The 26,942-nt window shown below is 46.9% G+C and overlaps 1 protein-coding gene across 11 annotated transcripts in view; it reads left to right on the top strand.

Annotated features, from left to right (window-relative positions):
- The window catches only part of ARHGEF9 (Cdc42 guanine nucleotide exchange factor 9), a 204,139-nt gene that overhangs the window by 105,483 nt on the left and 71,714 nt on the right, over nucleotides 1-26,942 (top strand). For all 11 annotated transcript variants that reach the window (XM_053273656.1, XM_053273653.1, XM_053273654.1 and 8 more), the window contains one exon: nucleotides 25,843-26,022. In XM_053273656.1, the coding sequence (XP_053129631.1) occupies nucleotides 25,897-26,022 (126 nt within the window). In that variant the 5' untranslated portion in view covers nucleotides 25,843-25,896. The remainder of the gene's footprint in view (nucleotides 1-25,842; nucleotides 26,023-26,942) is intronic.

The raw sequence follows: 26,942 nt of genomic DNA, 5'->3' as shown, positions 1-26,942 counted from the left end.
ACTCCCATCACCCCCTGCCACAACAAACTGTGGCTGGGAATGATGGGAGTTGCAGTTCAACAGCCACTGGAGAACCAAGGCTGCCTACCCCTGCTTTAGAGTGTAAAAATGCAATAATCATCTGTCTTCAGAGGAGCTCAGCTGCTATTTCTGCACGAGTCACTGTTCTGAGTGTGCCTTTGGAATTGGGAAGATCGTGTCATGCAGGAATCCTCTGAGCACAGGCCGGATTATAGCTGCAAAGGGTAAGGAAATCAGCATCATTCAGTGTTGGAAGCTGGGAAATCTCTGTACTCCATAGTACCAATATTTGTTGTTTTTCAATGAGTCATAGAGACCTACATGATCAATGCTGAAATTAACGCATTGACCCAAACTAGCTATAAACTTCAGGAGTCTGGATGCTATTTTTTCCCTGTTCCCCTGGATTTCCAGCAGGAGGTCTAACACAGGTGTAGTGGAGGCTTCGGGGAGCAGCGCCTACTTCTAAAGTGTAAGTTCAGGTTTGTTGTGTATTAAAACAATAACCCCAGAGCTGTTCTGACAGTTTGTCACAACCACTCAGCCTGCCTTGTCACAAGCAGTGAGGGCTTAAGTTTAAAGTGTTTTGATGAAGGATCAAGTCAACTCCCTAAATGGTTTCTGAATATCTACTTCCCTGACCTCGGTCTTAACTCCTGGTTGGCAACTCATTTTTCTGGGTTGCATTTAATTTGATACTTTCTTCTTGCGTTTCACTTGAATTGGGATTTTTTAAAAAAATTGGTTTGTGGCAGTAACTGTTTCACTTTCCAGGTATCTAAAGGGCTGCCGCATAGAAGATGGAGTGGACTTGGTTTTTGGTTGCTCCTGAGGGCAGGACTAGAACCCATGGGTTCAAATGGCAAGAGAGCAGTTTTAAGTTAGACATTGGGGAGCATTTCCTAAGTGTAAGAGCTGTTGGGCAGTGGAACAGCCTGCCTCATGCACTGGTGGGTCTCCTTCGCTGGAGGTTTCCAAACAGGCTGGGTGGCCATTGGTCAGAAATGCTGTAGCACTTTCATGCACTGAGTGGAGTGTTGGACTGGAGGACTTCCAAGGTCCCTTCTAGCGCTAAAATCCTCTAATTCTGTGATTCTGTGAATTCAGCAAGGACTGAATTCAGTGGCTTCCTGCGCTGCCTAGCTCCCAGATGAACCCAGCACAGCAAAGGGTAATGTCCTCTTCCCTAGTAGGAACAGCAAGCTATGGCACCATTGGCTGAGGTCTCCCCTTATGAGTCTCATTTGCTCACTCCATGTTCCTGCCGACACTGAGTGGTACAGAGGTCACAAGCGGCAGGAGCAAGAGGCAGGAGGAGAGCTGGCCTTGTGGTAGCAAGCATGACTTGTCCCCTTAGCTAAGCAGGGTCTGCCCTGGTTGCATTTGAATGGGAGACTTGATGTGTGAGCAGTGTGAGAGATTCCCCTCAGGGGATGGAAAAGAGTATCTTGGTTCCAAGTTCCCTCCCTGCCGGCATCTCCAAGAGAGGGCTGAGAGAGACTCCTGCCTGCAACCTTGGAGAAGCCACTGCCAGTCTGTGTAGACAATATTGAGCTAGATAGACCAAGGGTCTGACTCAGTATGTGGCAGCTTCCTATGATCCTAAGTCCTGAGCAGGGGGCCTGGAGCAGTTGGGGAACTGCCTTGCAAGAGCAGAGTAGTAGTAAGAGCAGGCTGGAGGCCTGGACCAACAAGCAAGCTGTTCCAGCAGAATCCAAGTAGCCAGCGCTGGCTCTGCAAATCCAGGTCTGACTCACCCCGCAGGGCTGTTGCACCAGCACTGAGGAGCCAGAGCCTGACTGTTTTCTTGGGGGCCTATTGGCCCCACCTCTTCCTCAGGGCACTGATCTGGAGTGTGCATGCTCTTGGTTGCTGCCTCCTCTTCCAGATGCTGCCAGTTGGGCACTGGGTGGTCAGATCTGAGCTTCAGCATGCTTCTCCCATTATCCCTGCTTCTGAGATCAAAGTGTGATGTAGGACAGTCTGATTCTGGCCTGGGGGTCTCAGCAAAGGGCACTGGGTCCCTTGTTATTGCATTCTTCTTGGCAAGGTGTCATATGAGAGGCAACCACTCTCTTTAACTACCTGGGGTCCCCATCCATACTGGATCTGTGAAGGGCCCATCTCCTTGAGTTCAAGCTCTGAAAGACGTCTGCAGACTGCTTTCTACAGCTCAGGCCTCTTGTCGATTCTTCCTGCAACAAGGTCTTTTGATCACACTCTCATTTTTAATTTTGCAAAGAGGGAGGGCAGCCATCTAGCCATATGACTAGAGTCCTGGAATCCAGAGCTGCTACTGCGAAGCATGGCAGGGTTGGGACTCGCTTGTTCCATCATTGCATTATCTTCTGCATCCTGCCTTTAGAAGCAGCTCCTGTTGTGTTGCCTTTAATTTCCTATCCGTAGAAATGCTTAATTCTTCTACCTTCATGCTGTGGGTGATCAGCTGTGAGGGTGATAGGCAGAAATGCACTGCTATTTTTATATCGCATGTTAATGAGTCTTGGGCTAAAATTGCCTGCTGCATGATTGGGCCTCAGCGAAGCAAACAGAGAGGAGGCAAAGAGCGCAGCCAAATACTCAATGGAAGACCGGCTTTAATCATTGGTGTTATTGTGGATTATATACAGCCTTGCAATGTTCTAGGTGTGTTATTGTCTATGAGAGGAGAGCTGTTCCTCTGGTAGCAAGTATGAATTGTCCCCTTTGCTAAGCAGAGTCCACCCTGGTTTGCATTTGAATGAGAACTATATGTGAGCACTGTAAGATATCCTCCTTAAGGGATATCCTATATCTTATGGTTGTTGACTGACCAGGAGAAAGATCTTGGGGTCATGGTGGACAGCTTGTTCAAAGTGAAGACAGTGTGTGGCAGCTGTGAAAAAGGCAAATGCCAATCTAGGGATCATTAGGATGGGGACTGAAAATAAAATGCTAATATGATTATGCCCTAATACAAATCTATGGTGTGGCCACATTTTGAGTTCTGCATGCAATTCTGGTCACTGTATCTTAAGAAGGACACTGTAGAACTGGAAAAGGTGCAGAAGAGAGCAATCAAAATGATCAGGGGCCTGGAGCAGTTTCCTTATAAGGCAAGGCTACAGCACCTGGGGCTTTTTAGTTTAGAAAAAAGGACAACTGCGGGGAGACATGATATTGGTCTATAATATCATGCATGGTGTGGAGCAAGTGGATAGAGAGGAATTCTTTAACTCTCACATAACACTACAACCCAGGGGTCATCTCATGAAACAGATGGCCAGGAAATTTTGGACCAACAAAAGGAGGTACAGTGGTCCCTCGACTTACGAACTACTCGACATAAGTATTTTTTGAGTTACAAACGGCAGTTTTAGATCCGGTTTTAGATGCGGTTTTTTCGACTTACAAATTTTTAGATGGGGTTTCCTCGACTTACGAATTTTACATGCGGTTTCCTTGACTTGCCTGCCTGTTTACTGCCTGTTTATTCTTGAAAAGGAATGTTCCTGTGCAGTTTGCAAGCCTTACTGGGGGTCTGGGTCTTTTTTCTAGGCTCCGGAATGCATTAATCCGTTCCCAATGCATTCCTATGGGAAACCGCTTTTCGACTTACGAACTTTTCGACTTACAAATGTGCATTCGGAACGGATTAATTTCGTAAGTAGAGGGACCACTGTACTTGTTCACACTGCGCATAATTAATCTAAGGAATTCTGTGCCACAGGATGTGGTGATGGCTGCTAGCTTGGATGGCTTTAAAGGGGGCTTGGATAGATTCATGGAGGACAGGTCTACTAGTTCGGTGGCTATAGACCACCTCCAGCCTCAGAGGCAATATGCCTTTAAAGAGCAGTTGCAGGTGAGCAATGGCAGGAGAGAGGGCATGCCCTCACCTCTTGCCTGTGGGCTCCCCAGAGGCACCTGGTGGGCGGGCCACTGTATGAAGCAGGATGCTGGACTAGATAGGCCTTAGGACTGATCCAGCAGGGCTGTTCTTATGATTGGGGCACTCTGGGAAGAACATCTGTATGCTTGCATGCAGGTTTTAAATTCCCTCCCTGGCATCTCCAAGACAGGACTGAGAGCGACTGCTGCCTGAAACCTTGGAGAAGCCGCTGCCAGCCTGTGTAGACAGTACTGAGCTAGATGGACCAAGGGTCTGACTTGGTGGAAGGCAGCTTGCTGTGTTCCTATACATGGTCTGCTTCTACACTCTCAGGTCTAGTCTGTTATCCAGAGTGCTGGAAGAGGAGGAACCTCTTTATGGATGAGCAGACATATGTATATACTAGGCTGGCATCAGATATCCACTGGTTCTGATATTCACATCAGAATCAGACATGCTAGTGAAATCCACTGGCTGTGGACCTGGGAACATGCTTCAGGGATTCCGTAAATGCTTGCTCAAAGAAGAAGCTAGCATTAGCAGCCTCTGAATTCTTCTCTGACTCATTTAGATTTCCTCCATTCTTTCAATAGTGACATCAGCACCTCAGCTGAGCTCAGTAGGGAGATAGAAAGAGGCTGCAACTTCCAAAAATACCTAGATGCAAACCGCAACTCACCACGTGTTTTTTTGGGGGGGGGAGGAGGGGGAATTCCAGCAGCAGGTTTACTCCTCAGCCCAGAGCTGATGTTTGCCACTGGGGGTTGAAGAACCTTGCAAACCTCCACATCCCCTGGTTGGAAATGACATCCTTAGTGTTAGCTGTGTGGGAAACTGCTGGTCCAATATAGAGGGGCTCAGGAATAAGCCAAGCTATTTCCTGATGTAGTCTCCCATGAGCAGGGGAGGAGAGCTGGTCTTGTGGTAGCAAGCATGAATTGTCCCATTTGCTAAGCGGAGTCTGCCTTGGTTTGCATTTGGATGGGAAACTATGAGGCTCTCCACACGAGCAGTGTGGAAAGCCTAACCGGGCTTAGCCCGCTCTCTGTGCACACGAGCAGAGAGCCGTCCCTGGGTGGCCAGATCAGCTGCTTACACAACTACCAGCTCCATCATGGAGCTGGTAGAGGCAGCGGAGATCGGGGGCCGCCTGTCCCCCAGAAGTCCCAGGATGCAAGTGCGTGGGGCATTCTGGGGGGACCCCCGAAACCGGGAGGCTTGTTGCCTTCCGGTTGGGGGTCTACTCATGTGTCGCCATGACACGGAGCTGCGCAGTGGTGGCACACAATCACAAAAACAGGATTAGCAGTGCGCTCGCTATGCTAACCTCATTTCTGGGGAGGGGTACTAGCCCGCTTTCCTGCGGTTGTGAGAATAGCCTCTATATGTGAGCACTGTAAGATATCCCACTTAGGGAACATAGAGCCATAATGCAATGGAAGAGCATCTGCATGCTTACATACAGAAGGTCCCAGGTTCACCTCTTGACAGCATCTCCGGGTAGGGCTGAGAGAGACGCCTGCCTGAAACCTTGGAGAGCTGCTGCCAGTCAGTGTAGATAATTCTGGGCTATGATGGACCTGTGGTCAGTATAAGGCAGCTTCCTGTGTTCGTTTGAGCAGCTGCTGTTATCTGCAGCTTTGAAAAACTGCAGAATGTGGGGGGAGTAGAGAAGAAGGATAGGATGGGGTTGTCATTCTGTACACTTAATAGAATGAATGGTGAACTCCTGGCCACAGAAAGCATTTAAACGGGCAGCTGGGAAAAAGGAATTACTTAGCACTAGAAATCTGATGAAAGTTAATGGTCGAAGCTGTATTAGACCCTTGTGCCCTGAACTCATCTTAGCGTCAATACACCTATTTTGTTTCCTAATATCATGCCAACCAGTCAAGAACATGATCAGAGATTTTATTCGCTCACTGTAAAGACAGAAAATGATTTGCTATATCATTTTTAAATAACTAGCAAAATCCATTGTGTACATGTCTGTGCACAGAGGGTTGTATATTATGAAGGCCTGGGGGTGCCATGCATTTCTGCATGTTTTGCATACAGACACACTGCACACACATGTGCACACTCACAATTCCTGTCTGTAAGAACTGGTCATTGTCAAATTGTCCAGGGTCTTGGGCATGTTTTGTCCCAAAAGCTTTTCTTTTCCCTCCTAGGAGGGAATGGGAGTTAAGCAGCTTTAACAGAGTAGTTCTGGAGGGGAAGACGTTAGGCTGACTCCTCCAGAAATCTCTTCTTAACAAAAATTGTGCCTGAACTTCTTTTCCTTCAGGAGCCTGCAGGGGCACTGCTAGGCTAGATTGGCACCCTTAGTGTGAAGACCTGCCTCTTCATGAACTGGAAACAAAAATTGCAGAGGCAGTAGAGATGCAAGTCAACAGCAGGGAGATATCTAAATGAGGACCAACTAAATGGCCCGAAGAAGTGAATTATTTATGGCCTTTTAATGATTCCTAATAAAGGTATTAGCCTTTATGGTGCAGTGCTCCATAACGTTGGCCCTCCAACTTTCGGTGGACCCCAACTCCAGTCATCCCTGACTACTGGCCACTGGGTCTGGGGATGATGGGAGTTGTAGTCCACAAACAGCTGGAAGGCCGAAGTTGTGCAGCCCTGCCCTAGTGTCACTTGTGAAAAGGGTACCTTGTGAAAAGTGTTAACACCATCATGAGGAGTGGGGTGGCTGCGTATGGCCCTTGTTTCCCATCTCCCTCAGAGGGTTGGTTGGATTTTTTTGATGGCGGCACCTAGCTTGCGGAGCTCCCTTCATTGACTCCCTACTGCCACTTGACCAAGACTTTCTGATGTAGACAATCATTTGTCTGCGGAGGTGGTTAAGACACAGAGAGGCTGGATGTTCTAACTGATCAATTGACTTGTGCTGTCCTCTTAGATGCTTATGCTCCATGAGTTTTGTTGATTTTACTTCTATGGTTAGCTAATGGCTTTTGTGAATTGTGGAATGCTTTGGGCTCTAGTGTGTAGAAGTGGTGTAGAAAACGAAGGAGCAAATGAATGTAGGGCCACTGGGAGGGCCCCGATTGCTTTAGCAGGAACTGGCTGCAGCAGCAGTGAACTGACTGGCAGGGCTCCATTCGCTTCCTTCATTAAGGAGGCTGCTTGTAGTGTTATCTGTGGGCACAGCGGGGAAGCAACCTGCTTCGAGAGCAGGAGGCTGTTGGTTCTAATCCCTGCTGGTGCATTTCCCAGAATATGGGAAACTCCTATATCGGGCAGCAGTGATATAGGAAGGTGCCGAAAGGCATCATCTCAGACTGCGCGGAAGGAGGCCATGGTCAACCCCTCCTGTATTCTACCAAAGAAAGCCACAGGGCTCTGTGGGCACCAGGAGTCAACACCGACTCGATGGCACAACCTTTGTATAAACCAGCTTTCTAAGCTCCCCCTTGGAGCTCCCCTGAAAACTGTACCAATAGTTGGTAAAAATGAAACGATCTTCCTTCTATGAGGCTCTTGAGATTCCTGCCTCCATCTGGCTTATTTTTCAAAGCTACTGAAAATCTAACATGTTTGGCAGGTAATCATGACAACTGCACACCCGTCTGTTCTCCTCTTCTCCCACTCTTCTCCCTCCCTCCCCCCCCCCATTCATCTGCAGCATGGTACAATCCTGGTTCATGATCATCATTATTATTATTATGCTAATCCTCCCGGTAGGCTGCATTCCTCTTCCCTCCCACATGCTTGTTGCTAATATCTGCCTTTCCTGCAGCAGGATGAATTGCTTCTTTCCACAATGTTAATTATCCATACAATGCAGGCAAATGACAAGTCTCTCTTTGCCCTTTCTGCACACACGCACGCTCAGACACCAGGACCCATTTTCATGGAGCTTAGATGATTGGCAGGCATCTCTGGCCTGGCCAAAGCAAGGACACCTTCACACAATGCATAATGGAATTTGCTGGCATGAGCTGTAGTGGTGGCCACTAGCTTACCCTAGATGGCTTTAAAGAGGGATTAGAGAGATTCGCAGGTCAGGATGACAATTATTAGCCATTCAAGCTAATGGGAAATTCGATACATAGTGGCACTTCAGACTATGGGAGGAGAGCTGGTCTTGTGGCAGCAAGCATGACTTGTCCCCTTTGCTAAGCAGGGTCTGCCCTAGTTTGCATTTGAATGGGAGACTAGAAGTATGAGCACTGCAAGAGAGATGGGGCTGCTCTGGGAAGATCATCTTGCATTCTGCTTGCGTGCAGAAGGTTCCAGGTTCCCTCCCTGGTGGCATCTTCAAGATAGGGCTGAGAGAGACTCCTGCTTGCAACCTCGGAGAAGACACTGCCAGTCTATGAAGACAATACTGAGCTAGATAGACCAATGATCTGACTCAGTATATGGCAGCTTCCTATATTGACTACAGTTTCTGATGCTGATTTTTTTCATGACTCCATTGGGAGATGAAGTGGACAGTTCCAGGGATGAGACAGGATGGGAAGGTCCTGGTGTATTTATCTGAACCCAAGACTTGTTTTTCCAAGTCCTGTGATGGTAGAAAATGTGTGTGTGTGTGTGTGTGTGTGTGTGTGTGTGTGTGTGTGTTTGTAGAGGCTTACCCTAAATTCAGAGTGCTGTTCCTTTTGAGTAACTACAGGTATAATCTATATTTAACTCCTCTTTTTAATGGGGGTCATCTTAAATTCAGGGTCTTCTATTTGGGTAAATATGGTATGACCAAGGGAACCCCTGCCCTAGAGTCTGGGGGCCAATAGAAAATAATTTTGCTGTAGAATTTGCTGCCGAAGAAATGTCAGGATTGGTTGCTCCTTTTGTGCAGCATCTGTGAAAACTGATGAGGAACATTAATGTCAGATCCAATAGATCACAAGTAGATGACTTTCTGATGAGACAAGAAAGGAATTAGTTGCTGACACCAAAATGAAAAGTTGCCGTTTCTTCTGGCATTCATTGGGTGCTTAGTCCCAAGGTTCTGGAAGGGTTAACATAGAAAGCTGCCCTATACCAAGCCCAGCTATTGATCTGAATGACTGGCTGGCAGCTATTTCTCCAAGGTTGCAGGCAGGAGTCTTTCCCAGCCCTACTCAGAGATGCTGCCAGGGACTGAACCTGGAACCTTCTGCATGCGGAGCCGGTGCTCTTCCCACTGAACCGTGGCCTCATTTGTAAGTTGCCCATGTCCCATGCTTAAATGATTTTCTGATGATTTGGCTCCACTGTGGGAGACTGGTTAATTAATCTCCTGCCTGAGGATTCATTCTGAGAACAGCCATATGAAGGCCAAATACTCCTTTACTGAAGAACACAGATTTTCCCCAAACGATGGAATGTTGTAGATTTACAGTAACATGGAGAAGAAGGGATAATCGAGAAGTAATATTCCCAGGGTCATGAAACAGCTGACTTTGGTTCAGGAAAGGACAACTGCTTTTCATCTTGCAGACCTAGGTTCTTTCCCTAGCAGGTATATGAGGTCTTTAGCCCTACCCAATTAACCTTCTTCTATCTCCGCTATTACACACATTGTCCCAGTTTGCATACGATGCTCCTAGCTTTCTTTCCCTTACAGTCCAACCCCCCATTCACTATTAATGCTCATGAAACATGTGTTTCTTTTTATTTTGAATATTGCTTCTTAACTTGTATTTATATTGCTTACACTTTCAAATATTTTAATGTATTTAAGATCATACAGGTTGAGCTGAATGTTCTCCATCTCACTTGTATGTATAACCACCACCTTTCCTTCAAATTTATATGCCTTATTATACCCAATGATCACTTCCCAGCACCCCAATCTTTACCCTAAAGCCTTTCCTTCTTCAGTTTAGCTTATTCTTCTCCTTTCAGTCTAACAGCTGTGTTTCTAAGAGCAGAAATAAAGTCCTTGCCTGATATCCCTCAAGGTTACCTCTTGAAGAGGGTTCAAAGCCAACATTTTCCTTCCCCCAAGTCGACATGACTTGTTTTATTTTTATCAGTGAGAGCCAGTGCGGGTGCCATGGTTAGACTAGAACTTAGAGACCTGAGGACCAGCCCCCACTTAGTAATGGCATTCACTGAGGTGAGTTTCATGATCAGTTAGCGCTCGCTCCACTAGACCTTTTTAAGGGGAGGGATACAAAAGCGGGTCACCCGCTCTGGAGAAACCATTCTCACCTGCAAGCCCGGTGGTTCTCACTCTCAGCCAAAATCAGGCTAGGCTCCCTTAGCCCGATTTTGGCCGATTGTGAGAATAGCCTCACTGTGTGTGTAAAATCAGAATCTTGGAAGTGGGCAATCTGTTTCTGGTTTGGACAGTATTTCCTCCCATCAGCTGGCTCATTCAGTGAAGAAGGGAGACGTGCTGAGAATGTGCCCATTCTGACATGCTTTCCTGGACTTCTTGAAATACTCCCTGAGTATTCCTTTATCACATGTGGGGGAGGTTCATCAGAACAGCCTCTCTACACATGATCCAAATATTATGTAACTATCAGATGCACCGCCCTGCCCCCATGTGTTGCAGAAAGACATCAGAATGGGCACCTCCCGTTATCTAATTGCATGGGTCAGTTTGAGGAGGAGGGAGGATCATCTGAACCAACCCCTTGGACAGAATATTTTGAAACCTGAAAACTGCTCATTGTAGTTAGTTAGTTAGTTATTTGATTTCTATACCGCCCTTCCAAAAATGGCTCAGGGCGGTTTGCACAGGAAAATAATAAATAAAAATAAGATGGATCCCTGTCCCCAAAGGGCTCACAATCTGAAAGAAACACGAGACAGACACCAGCAACATTCACTGGAGGTCCTGTGCTGGGGGTGGATGGGGCCAGTTACTCTCCCCCTGCTAAATAAAGAGAATCACCATGTTAAAAGGTGCCTCTTTGCCAAGTTAGCAGGGGTTACAGCAGCAGTATAACTAAAATGTTCACAATGAAGCTTAAAGACTGAAAACGGAAACTCACTATTTCCCCCCTCAAAATTGAGCTATCCCTGCTCCTCTGAAGATGTTCATTTTCCCATTTTCAATTAAAATTTAATCACTCATCTTATATTTTAATCAATACGTGGAGAAGCAGTAATAAAGCCATTGTGAATTGTACAGAAAGTGCATCTAAAGATAATACATATTATTTATTCATCCAGACTATTTTTAGCCCGCTTTCCATCAGATTTGCAAAGTGGGGACAATTAAAAGGTGTTAACAATACAAACAAAATTGCAAGCAGAGAGATTTTGAATTCATATATCTGAGCACAATCAATTTCTTGGCTGAGAATGGAGCTAACACCTGGGACAGCCATCTCTTTAAAGTCCAAGGCAGGTAGCAAAGCAGGCATGGAGAGAGATGACAATATGGTGGTGGGGGGTGGTGACCGAAATCCACCCCCCCTTCCTTTCAGCTGCTCTCTTTTCTCCATTGACCTTGAAACAGTCCAACACAGAATTTATAGGGCAGGGTAATTTGTCTTAGCATAGCTTCCAAAACAGAAAGAGAATAGATTTTTTGGAACCCACCCCCGGGGGGGAGGGGGCATGTTTACCTCTGCTGTGTTGACATCAGCATGTGTGATCTCATGGTGCATGATGAATGAACCCAAGTTCAGAATGTGTGTTTCTGTTCTTGATTTGATGGTTGCATTTTCAACGTAGTTCTTGTATGCAATATTCTGGCACTGATACACGCATAGCTAAGGAAGAATCAGGCTAAAGATAATGTGGTATTAGTGTATCGGAATGTTTTCCGTTTTGGAACAATCCATTCTCATCACCCTCAGTGGTGTTTTGCATTCTACCGTTCATCACCTGGAAACCTGGGAACAGTTCAGCAAATTTCTCCCTTTGCTTCATCCGATCCCCAAAGGATTAGAACACCCTAAGTAGTCACCCGTACTTCAGCTTTTCTTCAGACTTGCTATTTGGATGGACTTTCCACAGAACTTTCAATTATTTAGTAGTAAAAGAAATAGCATGAAATGCAGGGCCAGCAAAAGCAAATTTCTCATGCTTTTAGCATTAGCACTGGTTGTTTCCCCCTTGAGCTTGAGGGTGGCGATTAGGTGAGGACTTTTTCCTATGGTTAAAGCAAAGACAAGATTCCATCTTATCTTAGAAGTTAACGCTCAAGATGTAACTTCTGGTATGAGAACACTATGATAACCCACGTTTGGCAGGAAAGACAGGAGCTCAGTGGTGGAGCAACGCTTTTCATGCAAACAGTCCCAGGTTCAATCCCTGCCATCTCCTGACAGAGCTGAGGAAAGCCCTTGACTGAAACCATGGCGGTCCTCTGCTGCTGGTCAATCTAGGCAACTAAGATAGATGGGTCAAACCTCTAACTCTGTATAAGGAAGCTTTGCATGTTCAGGTTTGTCATCATCTTTATGGTCTTTTGGAAAGTGTTGCGTGTTCACTCAGTCAAACTTCTCCTTCACTTTTTCTCAGCTTCTAAATATTCACAGTATCACAGACTAGAATGGATTAAGAACCCCAACCCCACCACCACCGCCACCACAGTTAGATTGACTCAAATTAGCTGAAATGTTTCTCCAAAAAATCAGGAAACAGTGTGGCTTTTTTCTCAGCCCGTCCAAATTCTCATTGAACCTGATTCTTTCCCCATGAGTTCCCAATCCCTCTTATTCACCCCCGCCCACCAATCCTCCAGACATTCCCCTTTCAGGGTGTGGGATGGGCTGGTCCTGTGGTGGGGGAGAGAGAAGAGCTCAGCTGAAGGCAATCCTGGAACTCCGGGGAGAAAGGGGAGCTTGTTCTCTCCAAGAAGCCGCACTCGGCTCTCTTCACCTGAGAGCAGCACAGTGCCGGCGACAACAAGGTCGGCTGAAAGGTGCAGCTGCCTTGGAGGGAAGAGTGTCTCTTGCACTGGAACGCCAGAGAAGGAACAAAAGGTAATTCCTCTTGTGCAAGGCAGCAGTGCTAGTTAGATAACCTTGGCCGCAACTTTACTCGGCTGTCATGTGAATCGGAAACGTGATTAAAGACTCAGAGCAATGAGGACGGCCTCACTCTGGCTGGTTTCCAGCTCTGCTCCAGCCCTTGGCGAGGTGGTCTTGAGAACAGGCCAGCAGACACTCTAGTTAGTCACTGCCGGCCCGACACCAGCCCCCTTTGCCACAAGCCAGTACGGTGTAGCACATGGATTACCAGCCCTGGGTCTCCAGATGTTATTGGGCTGCAACTCCCTGCATCACCAAAGCTCTTGTGGATGGGCGGTGGGTGGGAACTGTAGTCCAGCAACATCTGTGGACCCAAGGCTCAGAACAGGCCTGCTCAGCTTAGGCCCCCCAGCTGTTTTTGAACTTGATTGATTGATTAAGTGCCATCAAGTCGGAGTCGACTCTTAGAGACCGCATAGATAGATTCTCTCCAGGAACTAGGACAGTAGTTTTCGAACTACAACTCCCACAATCCCCCGCCAAAGTGGCCAATAGCAAGGGATTAGGGGAATTGTAAACTGATATCTGCAGGAGGGCTGAAGTTGAGCAGCCCTGGCTCAGAACCATGGTGCTTGGACTGGGAAGAGCGGGCTCCAGATCTCTGCTCAGCAATGGCAAGACTTTTGCATCAGTGGGTGTCAAGCAATCTATCCTACCTCACAGGGTAGCACATGGTTAGGATCCTTGGATCCTCATTTTCTTTCTGCAGATAGAACAAATTCTAGCCAACAACATGAGGCTCTCCTTCTTCCCTTTTTATTTGCAGCTGCCTGCAGCACCCCAAATAAAGTCTATTCCTGAGACTTGGGGGATCATCTGCAATGGGACGGGATGTGGCCCCAGGGGGCTACAGCAGGAAGAGAGATCAGGGGGAATCCCACCCCCCACAACTTGTGCTGTGAACTTAAGTGCCTTCTGTTCATATCAGAGCAATGCATGTTCCACACCAATATTTTTAAGCACTCTGACCAACTGATTGAATATTAAACATATACCAGGAAGGCAAGGTCACACCAGCTGACCCCTGCGATGACGACAGCACCTCCCTGGAACTTCTCGTCTCTCCCTTGGCAATCCTTTGCTGGAAATACACACCGTGCGGAAAGCAGAGGGCTATGTTCCACAATAAATCCCCAATCTCCTTCCAGGTCACTTCGCTGAAGCATTGCTGTCTTAGTTTCTGCTATGATTCTTTCCCTCTCTTCTTACTTAGCACTTACTGCTTTTGAAGTGCACTGAAAGTCTCTTGCTGGGAAAAGACAAAATGGAACTAAAGTTCCCATTACTTATTTACAAGTTTCTCTGACTTATTCTATTACTGGCCTCCCAAAAGGAGTTGCAGAAGCAGCACGTCAATCTGGAACCCACCACCACTGAGCCCAAGGCTAATCTTCTGCAGATGTGGCCGGTTTTGCCATTGCGCAAGGGGGAAGGGTGATTTCCAACCAACCATCTCCCCTTCCACCCACGGCCACTTGTGCCTCCTGCCAGGATACAGTTTCTGGAGGCACAGGAGGATCCAGACCCCGGGTGTCCCTATGCCACTGGGACTCCTCACCCCAGGGGAACCTGTGGAATCCAAGTCTGCATTCACATCACAACCTAGGGACATATGCCTGCCTTTGTCCTCCAGCTCTCAGAGGAGTTCCCTGAGGACCTGCCAACCTTAACATTCTAAATAAATAACAAATTAACCGAGCCTTCCCCCAGCATCTCCAGAGCAGGTGTGCAAGGAACTGGGCAAGGTCCCTTTAAGTAACACAGGCTTTCCTGGGGAAAGGGCTGGGTCAATTCAACCTCCCTAGGCAGCAGGGATAAGAACTGGCAGTCTGCTATGACTCCCCTGCAGTGCTCCCTCTAACAGGGGTTCCCAGATGTTGTTGACTACAACTCCCAGCATTCCACGCTGCAATGGCCTTTGGCTGGTGATTATGGGAGTTGTAGTCAACAACATAGCTGAGAATGCAGATGATCTGCAAGCTCTAGTAATGAAAATCAAAAAGCACAGTGAAAAATTGGGATACAACTGGATATTAAGAAGACTAAACTAATGACAACGGGTACAGCAACCAGCCCCAGAACTGATAATGAAGACACTGAAGTAATGGATTGCTTCTGCCTTTTAGGATTGACCGTCAACAGTAAAGGATCCAGCAGTCAAGAAATACGCCGCAGACTAGCACTTGTTAGTGTTGCAATGGAGGCCTTGGAAAGGAGATTTAGATGCTGTGATGTTTCTATACCTACAAAGATTTGAATCGTTAGGACAATGGTTTTCCCCGTGACAGTCTATGGATGCAAAAGCTGGACTTTGAAGAAGCAAAACAGAAAAAGAATTGATGCTTTTGAACTTTGGTGCTGGAGAAGACTTTTGAGGAGACCACGGACAGCCAGGAAAACAAACAAATGGATCATAGAGCAAATTGATCCAGAATGTTCACTCGAGGCACAAATGACCAGGCTCAAATTATCATACTTCAGACACATTATGTAAAAACCCAGGAAAGTTGACAAAAAGAGAATAAGAGGACGACTAGCAGCAAGGTGGATGGACTCGATGACAACAGCAATGAATGCACCACTGAGAGATCTTCAAGGCCAAGTGGAAGACAGATCATCCTGGAGAGAATCTATCTATGTGGTCACTAAGAGTTGACACCGACTTGATGGCATTTAATCAATCAATCAATCAATCCAATCAATCAATCAATCAATCAGTCAACAACATCTGGGAATCCCCGTTAGAGGTGGCACTGCTCCCCTTTGCACTTGACCAAGGCCTGCCTGACTCTGGTCCTCAGAGCTGTCCAAGGACTGGTGTATGTCTGAAGCCATGCCTTGGCAGAGATCTTTGAGGATAGCTGGCTAAATTTGTTGGAGAGAAGAGGCTGTGGTAGGATCCAGCGGGGCCCTCCTTATGGCCTTATGTGCGGGCGCAGACCACTGGAAGGGAATTACATCCCACTCCCATGCATCTCTCAGCCAGCACAGTGGGCCATAGGCTCGGTTTATATGATTTCTGAAGCTTAGACTGTAGAAAGAACTACACTCACATTTCTTTATTACATTTATATCCTGCTTTTCTTCCATGGCGGAACTCGAGGTGCTGTAATTCCTTTGGAATTCCAAAAGTGGCATAGAAGTGTGTGGAAATAAATCAAAGCACATTCCTTATATGGGATCTCAGTTTGGGATTTGTCACCGAGCTGCCCATTGCTTACCTACAACTGCATGGGGGGGGGGGCTTCTTTTAACTGCAGATTGGCCTTCAGATTCCCCCCATTAGTATTTATGAATTAGCTAAAGGCATGTCCAGTTCGTTGGGGGGCAGAGCAGGAAGTTCCAGTCCTATACCTAACCCCATTTCCCTCCCTCTCACTCATCATTAAGCCACAGAGCTCAACAGGAGCAACGGATTCTGTTTCTCGCTCACACTGGAACATGACAGAATGTTGGGAACCAGATGGACAGACAGACAGATTTCACAGACTTGCACATGTGACTGCTTAGTTCTTTGTTTTGCTGCATTTTCCATTTTCCTAATCCACCCATTTCCCAAATCCTTTTTCTCTCATTCTGCTTATCTTGCTGCTATTCTGGGAACATTTGCAGGAGCCGTTCATTTGCTCTGCTCTTTTTGAACTTACTTTTCAAAATGATTGCAAATCAGCCCTTCCTTCTTAAATAATTTGTCATGATTTTTTCTTTTTGGGCTCTGCAATTTGAAGGGGGCAGAACAGGCTGACATGTATCAGAAATTTCTCTTGCCTGCCATCCTTTCATCTCTGCCTCTCCTCCTGCCTGCCACACAGTTCCCCTGAACAATACTGTTGTGGAGGAGGTTGGTTTGCAGCCGGAGCCGGCCTGCTTGTTAGCTGCTCTTCAGAAATCATTCAGAGCGTATTTTGCAGAATCCTCCTCTGGCAATATGAACTGGCTATGCTGGGATAGCGGGGAGGGGCTATTTATGTATTTATTTATTCATCTGGCACATTTATATACCACCCCATACTCATGTCTCTGGGCAGTTTACAATAAAACAACACAGATTAAAACAAAATTAAAACAAAGTGGCTCTTAGTGCAATAGATCACTCCACCGCAAGCTAAGAAGTGTGGCCAGCAGTGGTGGATGAACGGAGAGGCAGAGCAGGCATTTGTCTATAGCGGCAAAATTTGAGGAGCAGCAAATTTTGCCCTCCAAGGGCAGCAGCAGCAGCTGTAGCAAGGGTGGAGTGGGCAAGGAGAAAGTCCCCCCCTTTTACCTTTTTTTATTTATTTAAAGCAAACCTTTTTGTTTAAGGTAAAAGGGCGGCAAAAGCCTTTGTGCCTATGGGCAGCAAAAAGCTTAATCCGCCCCTGGTGGCCAGCATGAGCTGTGGTCCAGGGACCATCTCATACTTCTGAATGTGATGCTAGCCAGTTAGAATCCGACTGTCAAAAACCCACAGCCTCTTCTGCAAGCAACCAGCAGTGCGAGAGAAACCAACAGGCTGCGAGTTTGCCTCTGCTGCTCCACACCATCTGATCTAAAGGCTGATTGCTTGCAATCTCCCCCCCCCCCCGCCCCCACAAGATAAAGAGATTACAGATTCCTCTGAAGTCATAACAACATAATTTACAACACATAAGCATCTTAGCCTGCACCGATAAAGGAGGCAGGCAGCATTTCTACACATGGAACAGCCCTTGAGAGTGTGAGATGCAGAGCTGGGACTTTAGGGGGGGGGAGCCGGTTTTGGACACAGGATGGCGGTTCTTCCTGACGGCAGCAGTCAGCTCCATGGAAGTCATAAGGCTGGTTCTGGATCCAGCCAGGTTTCTGAGAGCAGCTGCAGGGCAGGCAGAGATGGGGAGAGGAGGACCAGTGAGGAGGCCCCATGGGCTGTGGGGAAACACAGGACTAGGGGTGCCAGGCGGAAGGCTCATTCACCATCATGGCCAGAATGAACCCTGGAGAAGACCGTGTACAAGTGGCAGCAATGTGCCTTCCACCTGAACCTGTTTCCTACCCCATGTGTACAGATTTCCATTGGTGTCCACAAGCTCATGTGTCTGCCTTGGGGCAAGAATTGGGCTACATGGCACTTGGGTCCCTTCCAACTCTATGATCCTCCGAGCACATTCTTCCATGAATCTTCAGTACCTGGACACAACTAAAGTCAAAGCGGCTCCATTCTGGCTATTTTTTTCAGCCCTAAGAAGAGACCATCCTCCAATCCCTTAGATACTGATACAGACACCAGTGAGTCTTAGTAATGTAGGAAGCTGCTTTATACTGAGTCAGGACTTTGGCCCATCTAGCTCTGTACTGCCTACACTGACCGGCAGCAGCTCTCCAAGGTTTCAGGCAGGAGTCTCTGGAGATGTTGCCAGCAGTTGAATGTGGGACCTTCTGCCTGCAAGCATGCAAATGCTCTTCCACTGAGCTGTGGCCCCCTCCCCTAAGGGAAAATCTTACAGTGCTCACATGTTGTCACCCATCCAAATGCAAACCAAGGCAGATCCTGGGAGCTCATACAGATTGTAATCCAAGTCAAAGAAATGTGCTCTCCTGCCCACCTTCCAGCTTGATGGCAGCTTGATGGTGTGGCGATCACCGCCGTTGAATCTGCCCCTTGAGCTTGCAGTGCTCATGTTGCTTGGGATGTTGGGGCTTCTGCCAAGCTGCAGGTGGCATGCAGGGTTGGAAGGCCAAGCTCTCTGAGGCTATCACATGGGAGGGTTGTTGTTGTTGTTTTTGGAATAGTTCTGAAGCAGAGTTGCCTGCCTGTTTCCCACCAGGCATTATGGAATCCACTCTTGCAAAGGAAGTTGCTCTCCCAGGTTCTAGGGAACGCCAGCAGGCTACCCTCTTTTCCTCACTTGCAGGCTTCCCAGATGCACCCAACTAGCCACTGCATGCGGCGGGACACTGGACTGGGTGGCCCTTTGGCCTGATCCAGCAGGGCTTTTCTTGCGTTCTTAAAAGATGGTGACAGCAGCTGCCTTAGATGGCTTGACTAGGAGCTGGACCTCTGGTTTGATCCCACAGACCCGCCTTATGTGATTCTGCAGGAACACAGAACATGGTACTGACTGCGGAAGTCAGCTTCCTAAAAACCTTTTCAGGTCCATAACAATCATTCCATTATATATGTGTATGCTCAGAAGTGTGTGGGCTCTGAATGACTGCTGGGATCTCAGAAGCCAGTATGGTTGGATCAGAGTGGAGGGATGATTCTGTGCCCCTGCCATCCTCCGTGCAGGCTTAAATCAGAACAAATGCCCCCCAATAACCAGTGCTGCAGAATAAATGATGCCAGCCATGATGCATTATGCGACTTTCTCAGTTTTCAGAATGTCTACAGTTGGTGACTGTAGTAAAGTCTCCTCTTCTGTGAGGAGAAAGGGGAGCGACCCTGAAGTTGTCCACTTAGCGATCTGCGATTTCATTTCACTTTTGTTATAAGCCTTCCATTGTCACCACAAGTCATTTGCAGTTAGCTGTATGATGAAGGGAAGGAGCTCTGGCTGCAAGCCATGTTCCAGACTCCCTTGTCAAGGGGATGATGGGTTGTTTCCATGGCATAACTCTCTGGCCGGCGATAACTTGACTGGGTACATGTTTGTACTTGCTGATCTGTTTTGGGGTACAATTCATGGGGCAGGTTTTTATCTTTAAAGCCATAACTGGATTGGGACCAGTGATCCCCAAAACTGAGGTTCTCAGATGTGGTGTACTGCATCTCCCAGCATCCCTAGCTGCAATTACTTTTGCCTGGGGATTATGGGAATTGTAGTCAACAACATCTGGGAATCCCTGTTACAGGAAACACCATTTGGGATCCAGATATCTTCAGGATCACTTGCTCCCAGCTGAATCTACCCACCTGAGAAGAACTGATGTACTGATGCTGGGGAGGCACATGTGGTATGCACATGGGGCAGAGCTTTTTTGGTGATGGCCCCAGACTGCAGAACACTCTTCCAGGTTAATGACATGCTTTTCTGTTACCTTGGGTCAGGGCTGCTCAGCTTCAGCCCTTCTACACATTGTGGCCTACAACTCCCATAATACCTGGCTATTGGCCACTGTAGCTGGGGATTATGGGAATTGTAGTCCAAAAACAGCTGGGGGCCAAAGCTGAGCAGGCCTGCCTTAGGTGTTCTTCCTCTCCAGGTGTTCTTCCTTTTCTTTTCACATGGGTTTCTCACTGTCAATTGGTTTTCATTTCTGTCTGTTTGCTTTTCTTTTGCTGCTGCTGTATGTAGGTGTATTTGGTATCTTTTTGGCTTGTTTACATTTTCGCAAACAGCCACAGGTCTTAGGAAGAAGGGTGATTTTTAAATGCAACGATAAATAAATAAATGCTTGCAGGCAGGATGCAGACAGCATATCACTTTTGAACATGTGAAGTTGCCTTTTACTGGCTAGTGTTCATAGAGTTCTTTGAATCTAGGCTAAATTTGGGTTACTAACATTTGCGTGATTGTGTGAACCCACACCAAGCCAGGAATCCTGGGCTATAAACCACCTTGACATGGGTTCGCACAATCATGTCAATGTTGATAACTCACATCAAACCTAGATTTGAACGATCATATGAGCCAGGTCAATGAGTCAGACCAGAATTCCATTTAGGACTGTAGTTCCTGCCACCTTTCCCTCTAAGAGGGATTCCCAGATGTTGCTGACTACAACTCCCAGTGTCCCTAGCTGCAGTGGCTTTTGGCTGGGAATTCTGGGAGTTGTAGTCAACAACATCTGGGAATCCCTCTTAGAGGGAACACTGGGTCCGCATCAGTGTTCCCTCTAAGAAATACAAGGGCAAAATATAAGGTGCTGGTTATAACCTATAAAGGCCTAAACAGCTTAGGCCCTTGGTATCTAAGAGAACGTCTTTTTTACCATGAGCCCCACTGCCTGTTGATATCATCTCTAGAGAGGTTTGCTTGCAGTTGCCGCCAACTCATTTGGCGGCTAGTCAGGAACGGGCCTTCTCCCTTGCTGCCCATGGACTTTGGACTGTGCTTCTTGTTGAAATAAGAGCCTCCCCATCTCTGGCAACTTTTAAAAAGGCACTGAAGACTCATTTATTCACCCAGGCTTTTAATTAGATTTATACTTTAAATTTTAATGCTGGTTTTAAATGATTTTAATATGTTAATGTTTTTAATGTTTGAATGAATTTAATTGTTTAATTGATTTAGTTTTGATTTTAACTGTTAATTTTATTTTAATTGTTTTCATTTGTTGTAACCCTCTCTGAGCCATTTTTAGATAGGCCGTATATAAATCAAATCAATCAATCAATTTATATTTTAATTATCTCATATATGAGAGAGGGATTCCCAGATGTTGTTGACTACAACTCCCAGAATCCCCAAGCAAAACCCATTATAGCTGGGGGATTCTGGGAATGTAGTCAACAACATCTGGGATGCTGCCGGGAATTGAACCTGGGACCTTCTGCATGCAAAGCAGATGCTCTACCACTGAGCTATGGCCCTTCCCCAGTTACCCTCCTCTCACGGGAGGACCTTCTGAAACCTGTGAGTACATTTTGCTCACCCCCTCAGAAATGACCCACAAATTATTGGCAGAGCCCTCTTGCCAGCCCTGCACAGTTACCTAACTCCAGTTAGTTGCTCCAGTAGTTTCCCTTCACCACCCAACTGTGCTCGTCACCCAGAGGTGTAGCAAGGCAATTTCCCAGCTCTTCAGCAAATGTTTGTACCAGCCAAGCGGGGGTTGATGGAGTGTAGAACTGGACGCATGGAAACCTAGCTGTGCTTCCATTCAGGTGTGGTGCAGAGATCTGCTCCTTTGCCTGTGGTGGCCCACATCTGGAGCAGCTCTTGTTCTGTGCTCTCACCTGGAATGTAGCCACTCTTCTCGAACAGAGGGGACAACACCATAAGTCAAAGTGAGGGTGGCTGGTGCGGAGCGCCATCAAGGCAAGCAGGCAGATTTGTTTGAAGAGGAATCTTTCCAAAGCTCATCAGTCCTTTGAGGGCGATCCCTAATTAACCCACCTTCTGAGTGGGGTCACAGGCTAAAGCCATCACTTAACACTTCTGTCCCAGACCCAGCCTGCAAATGAGACCCAGATCATATTCTGTTCACCGTGAGCTGTCAAGCAGCTTATCCTAAGAGCCCAAGAGATGGGACTGGCGGACAAGAAGCCGGAGTTGAATTATTATCAGAATAATTCAGCCCTCTGCATTGGTATCTGTCCCCGGCTGTGATATATGTAGCAAATTATCAATTAATTCTCACACTTGCAACAAATGAGCAGGAATGGGAGTTAAGTGTTAAATCAACTCAAGTTGTTTTGGTGACAGTCCAAGCCCAGTTCCAAATTAACAGGAAAGCCATCAATTTTGCACAAGAAAAGGGATGATCTCCCAGACCATCCATGGAAAATGCCGGGATTGTCTCATTTGCCCAGAATGGCTTCTCTGTACATTTGCATGACTCTACCGTGCCTACAACATATGTGACATGGGATTTATGCATCCACAATTCTGGATGCATCGTTTCTCCCTCCAAAATGGGGACCGGAGATCACGTGACTATAAATGTGCGTGGCGCTTGTCACATAGAACATCATATGTGTGGTAAGAACATGCCGTCATTCACACTCCCCCTCCACATATCCAAAAAAGCATAGAGATGTTTCTTTAGCTCTTCTTGTTCTACAAGGTAACAAGCATGAATTGTCCTGTTTGCTAAGCAGGGTCCACCCTGATTTGCATTTGGATGGGAGACTACCTGTAAGCACTATAAGATATTCCCCTGAGGGGATGGGGCTGCTCTGGGAAGAGCCCCTGCCTGCTTGCATGCAGGAGGTTCCAAGTTCCCTCCCTGGCAGCATCTCCAAGACAGGGCTGGGAGAGAGAGAGAGAGAGACTCCTGCCTGCAACCTTGGAGAAGCTGCTGCCAGTCTGTGTAGACAATACTGAGCTAGACAGATCAGTGGTCTGATTCGGCATAAGGCAGCTTCCTTTGTTCCTATTAGGGATTGGAATGTGCAAGTGAATCAGCATTTTCACAGGTTTATCTCCACTCAGGGGTGCAGAATGTGTGTTCCAAACAGGGACCCACAAAGACAGGCTTAGCTGCTCATTAGCCGGCCCTTATTTATGGTGGCCACCAAGCCTCTCTTTCCCCCCAAATCTTTTCTGGCACTCGGGCAGATGGCTTGGGAGAGAAGCAGGTCCTCTGCACTGGGAGATGAAGACAGGAAGAAACAGGGGGAGCCCCTTCTCTTACAGCTCAGAAAGGATCCCTCCTGGATCAGGCCAAAGGTTGTGGAAATGAGATCTCTGAGAAGGTGGAGATCTTTGTAGTGCTGTGTGTCCTGCTCCTCAGAGGGCTTGGAGCACTCGCCACTGGCGAGCTGGCAAGATGATTTGTAGATGTCTGGCTCCAAGTAGATTTGATGTGGTCAGGTCTCTTGAACAGCTAGGACCATGGAAGAACCTTCAGTGCATAACCAGCTGGTGCTGGAGGCACCTAGTTTATACTAGGTATATACTTTTCGCTAAAAGTTTTATGCGAGGTCCTTTCTTCCTTTTCCTCTGCAACTTTTGCTTGGCTTTGACTCGCGTCATGGTTTCCCTTGCTGGCATATTCCGCAAAAAGAAGATCCAATTTCTGGTTGCTGCCCTTAAGCCCTTTAAAGCGTAACAGAGAATGATGGCTGTTCTGGAAACCGTTTGAAGCATTCCGAGGAATTTAATAAAGGGTCAAGCATGCTGCAGTGAACAGTTATTGCTCTGCTATGGGACTGAGTTGCTCCTAGAGCTGAAATGAATGTTGCTCCCAGAAATGCTCCCTAGAAGTCTCATCTGCCAGGTTTGGCAATGGATATTTTCTCAAAACATCATGAGATATTGGCAGAATGCTTGATAATTCCGTTTGACATCTCATGATAGTTTATATTTGATTGGCAGCATTTAATAGCTGATATTAAAGACAGCCAGTGTGGTATAGTAGTTAGAACATTGGACTAGGAGTAGAGAAACCTGAGTTCAAATCTCCATCCATCCATGGAACTGACAGGGTGACTCAGGGCCAGTCACTTATCTCTCAGCCTAACCTACCTCACAGGGTTCTTGTGAGGATAAACATAACCATGTATTCTGCTCTGGGCTCCTTGGAGAAAGAGCAAGATAGAAATGTAAAATAAATAAATAAATAAAATGTGAACTATGCAATTGTAAATACTGTATTAGGGCTGTTCTCATAGGCATTAAGTGGGTTGGGTAAGCAACCTACCCATGTTCAGTGGTATTTTAGTATTCAACAATGCTCAGTAAGCATTGTGAGCTGATGAGATTCCATGTTTGAACCTGCCAAAACCATTAAAGGATGTCAACAGCTCTAAGTCAGCTGAATTGCGGGGGTTGGCACTGATAGTCAAAACTTGAGCATTGAAATTAGAAATCCTGGCATGAGAAAGATGAAGTGCTTGGACAGGAAAGAGAGAAAATGGGGAGATGCTTCAGGAGGAAGACAGAAAAGAGTTTTTCAGAATTAAAAATGCACAGAAGCCCTCCGTTTCCAGGGTGCTGATAACTGGAAGACACAGGTTTTCAGACTGTTTTCTGGGAGATCTTGGGGTTCTGCGGAAGCTTATCAGGGTTGCCGCAGTGGGGAAAAAATCATTCATGGGAGGTTACGTTCTTTGGCCCATCGCGATCCATCTTCCCCTGCAATTTATGTCTGCAGGGAGTGTGTGGTGCGATCTGGAAAGGGTGCCCAGGCCGGGTTCTCAGGGAGGCAGCAAATCTGTGTCTCGATCATACCACTTCATGTTGCAGGGGAAGGCGCAGAAGATGGATTGCTCCTTCATGGGAGGAAAAAAATGGCAAAAACAGGCGCATTTGGGAGAAGGCTTGTCTAGTGCAGTTCTCCCTGACAGGCTAACCTTTTATATGAAGGGGATTTTTAAAAAAATTTGTATGGAGGAGCATTCTGCCATGTGAGCCCCCTCATACAATCTAAGGTGGTGCAACCCAGACACAGGTTGGTGGCATCATTGTGGGTCCACTTAGACAAGATGGTGGCAGATGGATAATTGGTATCCATATCAGGGGTTCTTAGACTTGGGACCCCAGATGTTGTTGGACCAACTCCCCTAATTCCCAGCCTTTGGCCATGGTGGCTGGGAATTGTGGGCCAACTGCAAAATTATTGTGAAGTCCAACAACTTCTGGGGAACCAAGTTTGAGGACCTCGATCGATCCTTCTGTGTTTTGCCAAGTCACAACTTTGGGGAGGAGTAATTTCAGTCAGGAAACGGGTGTGTGGGGAAAGGATTAAAAGCAATCCTTCACCCACCCCATGGCCCTGATCCAAATTCCCCCCAACACACAGCAGTGTTTGCCATTAAAAAGGAAAAGGTTGTGAGATACACTCAGTGATTTCCCCTTGACCCATCTAGTTGCACTTCGAGAATGATTCCAGTGCTCACATGGGGTAGCAGTGATGCCCCAACAGGCCTGACACCATGTGCAGCATCACCTGAACATGCACCCCCCCAAAAAAACCAGGGCTGCACAACTTTGGCCCTCCAGCTCTTTTTGGACTACAACTCCCATCATCCCCAGCCACAGTGGCCAAGAGTAAGGGATGATCAACATCTGCAAGCGGGCCGAAGTTGTGCATCCCTGCCCTAAATGTTTGAAGTGCAGAGGCAAGATCTTATGGGAAGGCTCCCCAAAGATAAAAGGCGTTGCAAATCATGGCTTCTGTGTACAGCTGACATGCACGGCTGAGCCTTTCTTTTAAAAAGAAAGAGCTTCTGACTGGGGCGGTATGAAAATGTAATAAAACAAAATAAATAAATAAAAATTAAATTAAATTAAATTAAAAGGTGTGTGCAGCAAAACAAACACACCAGTGCTTGGAAATGCCTGTGGATGTTTTGTGTATTGTTTGTTTGGAGGGTGAAGAGAGGGAAGCACAATGTTTTTTGTGGGGAGATCCTTTTGCTAACTGTCCCCTCTTTTGTCTTTCAAGCTGATCAGTGGAGGTTCTATTGTAAGCGCTGAGGCAGTATGGGATCACGTCACCATGGCCAACCGGGAGTTGGCGTTTAAAGCAGGAGACGTTATCAAGGTCCTGGATGCTTCTAACAAGGACTGGTGGTGGGGACAGATTGATGATGAAGAAGGATGGTTTCCCGCCAGCTTTGTGAGGGTGAGTCAGTCTCTCTCTCTCTCTCTCTCTCTCTCTCTTTTTCCTCCTTCCTTCCTTCCTCCCTGCCTTCCTTTCTCTCTCTCTCCATCTTTCTTTCTCTCTTTCTCTCTTGACTTGATTGATTGTTCCTGAGATATTATTTATGCCCATGGTTAGATTCAGGATTCAAGGAACACAGGAAGCTGCCTTATACTGAGTCAGACTCTGGTCCATCTAGCTTAGCATTGCCTGCTCTGACTGGCAGCAGCTCTCCATCGTTTCAGGCAGAGAGCCGTCTTCCCAACCCTACCTAGAGGATGCTGCCAAGTCCTGGACCTGGGACCTTCTCCCACTCTCCCTTGGATAGTTTCATAACAGTGCCATGTACCCAAATCCTCCTCCAACAACAACAACAACAATTTATATACTGCTTTTTAACAAAAGTTTCCAAAGTGGCTTACATAGAGAAATAATAAATAATTCAATTACATTAAACTGCTCCCCTGGAAGGAACAAGTGCGCAGTCTGGGGGTGCGTCGTCTGGATCTGAACCTCTCCCTGCTGTCCCAGGTTGAGGCGGTGGCCAGAGGTGCTTTTTATCAGCTTCAGTTGATAGGCGAGCTGCGTCTATTTCTTAAGATGAACGACCTCAAAATGGTGGTACATCTGCTGGTAACCTCTAGGCTGGATTACTGCAATGCACTCTATGTGGGGCTGCCTTTTTATGTAGTCTGGAAACTGCAGTTGGTTCAGAACGCAGCAGCCAGGTTGGTCTCTGGGTTAACTAGGAGAGACCATATTACTCCTGTGCTGAAGGAATTGCACTGGCTGCCAATACATTTCCAGGCAAAATATAAGGTGCTGGTTATTACCTATAAAGCCCTAAACAGCTCAGGCCCTGGTTATTTAAGAGAACACCCTCTTCGCCATGAGCCCCACTG

This window comes from Hemicordylus capensis, chromosome 11 (genome assembly GCF_027244095.1).
Source record: "Hemicordylus capensis ecotype Gifberg chromosome 11, rHemCap1.1.pri, whole genome shotgun sequence".
NCBI lineage: Eukaryota > Metazoa > Chordata > Lepidosauria > Squamata > Cordylidae > Hemicordylus > Hemicordylus capensis.
The sequence above is the reverse complement of the archived record's forward strand: the minus strand, read 5'-3'. Positions and strand labels throughout refer to the sequence as shown.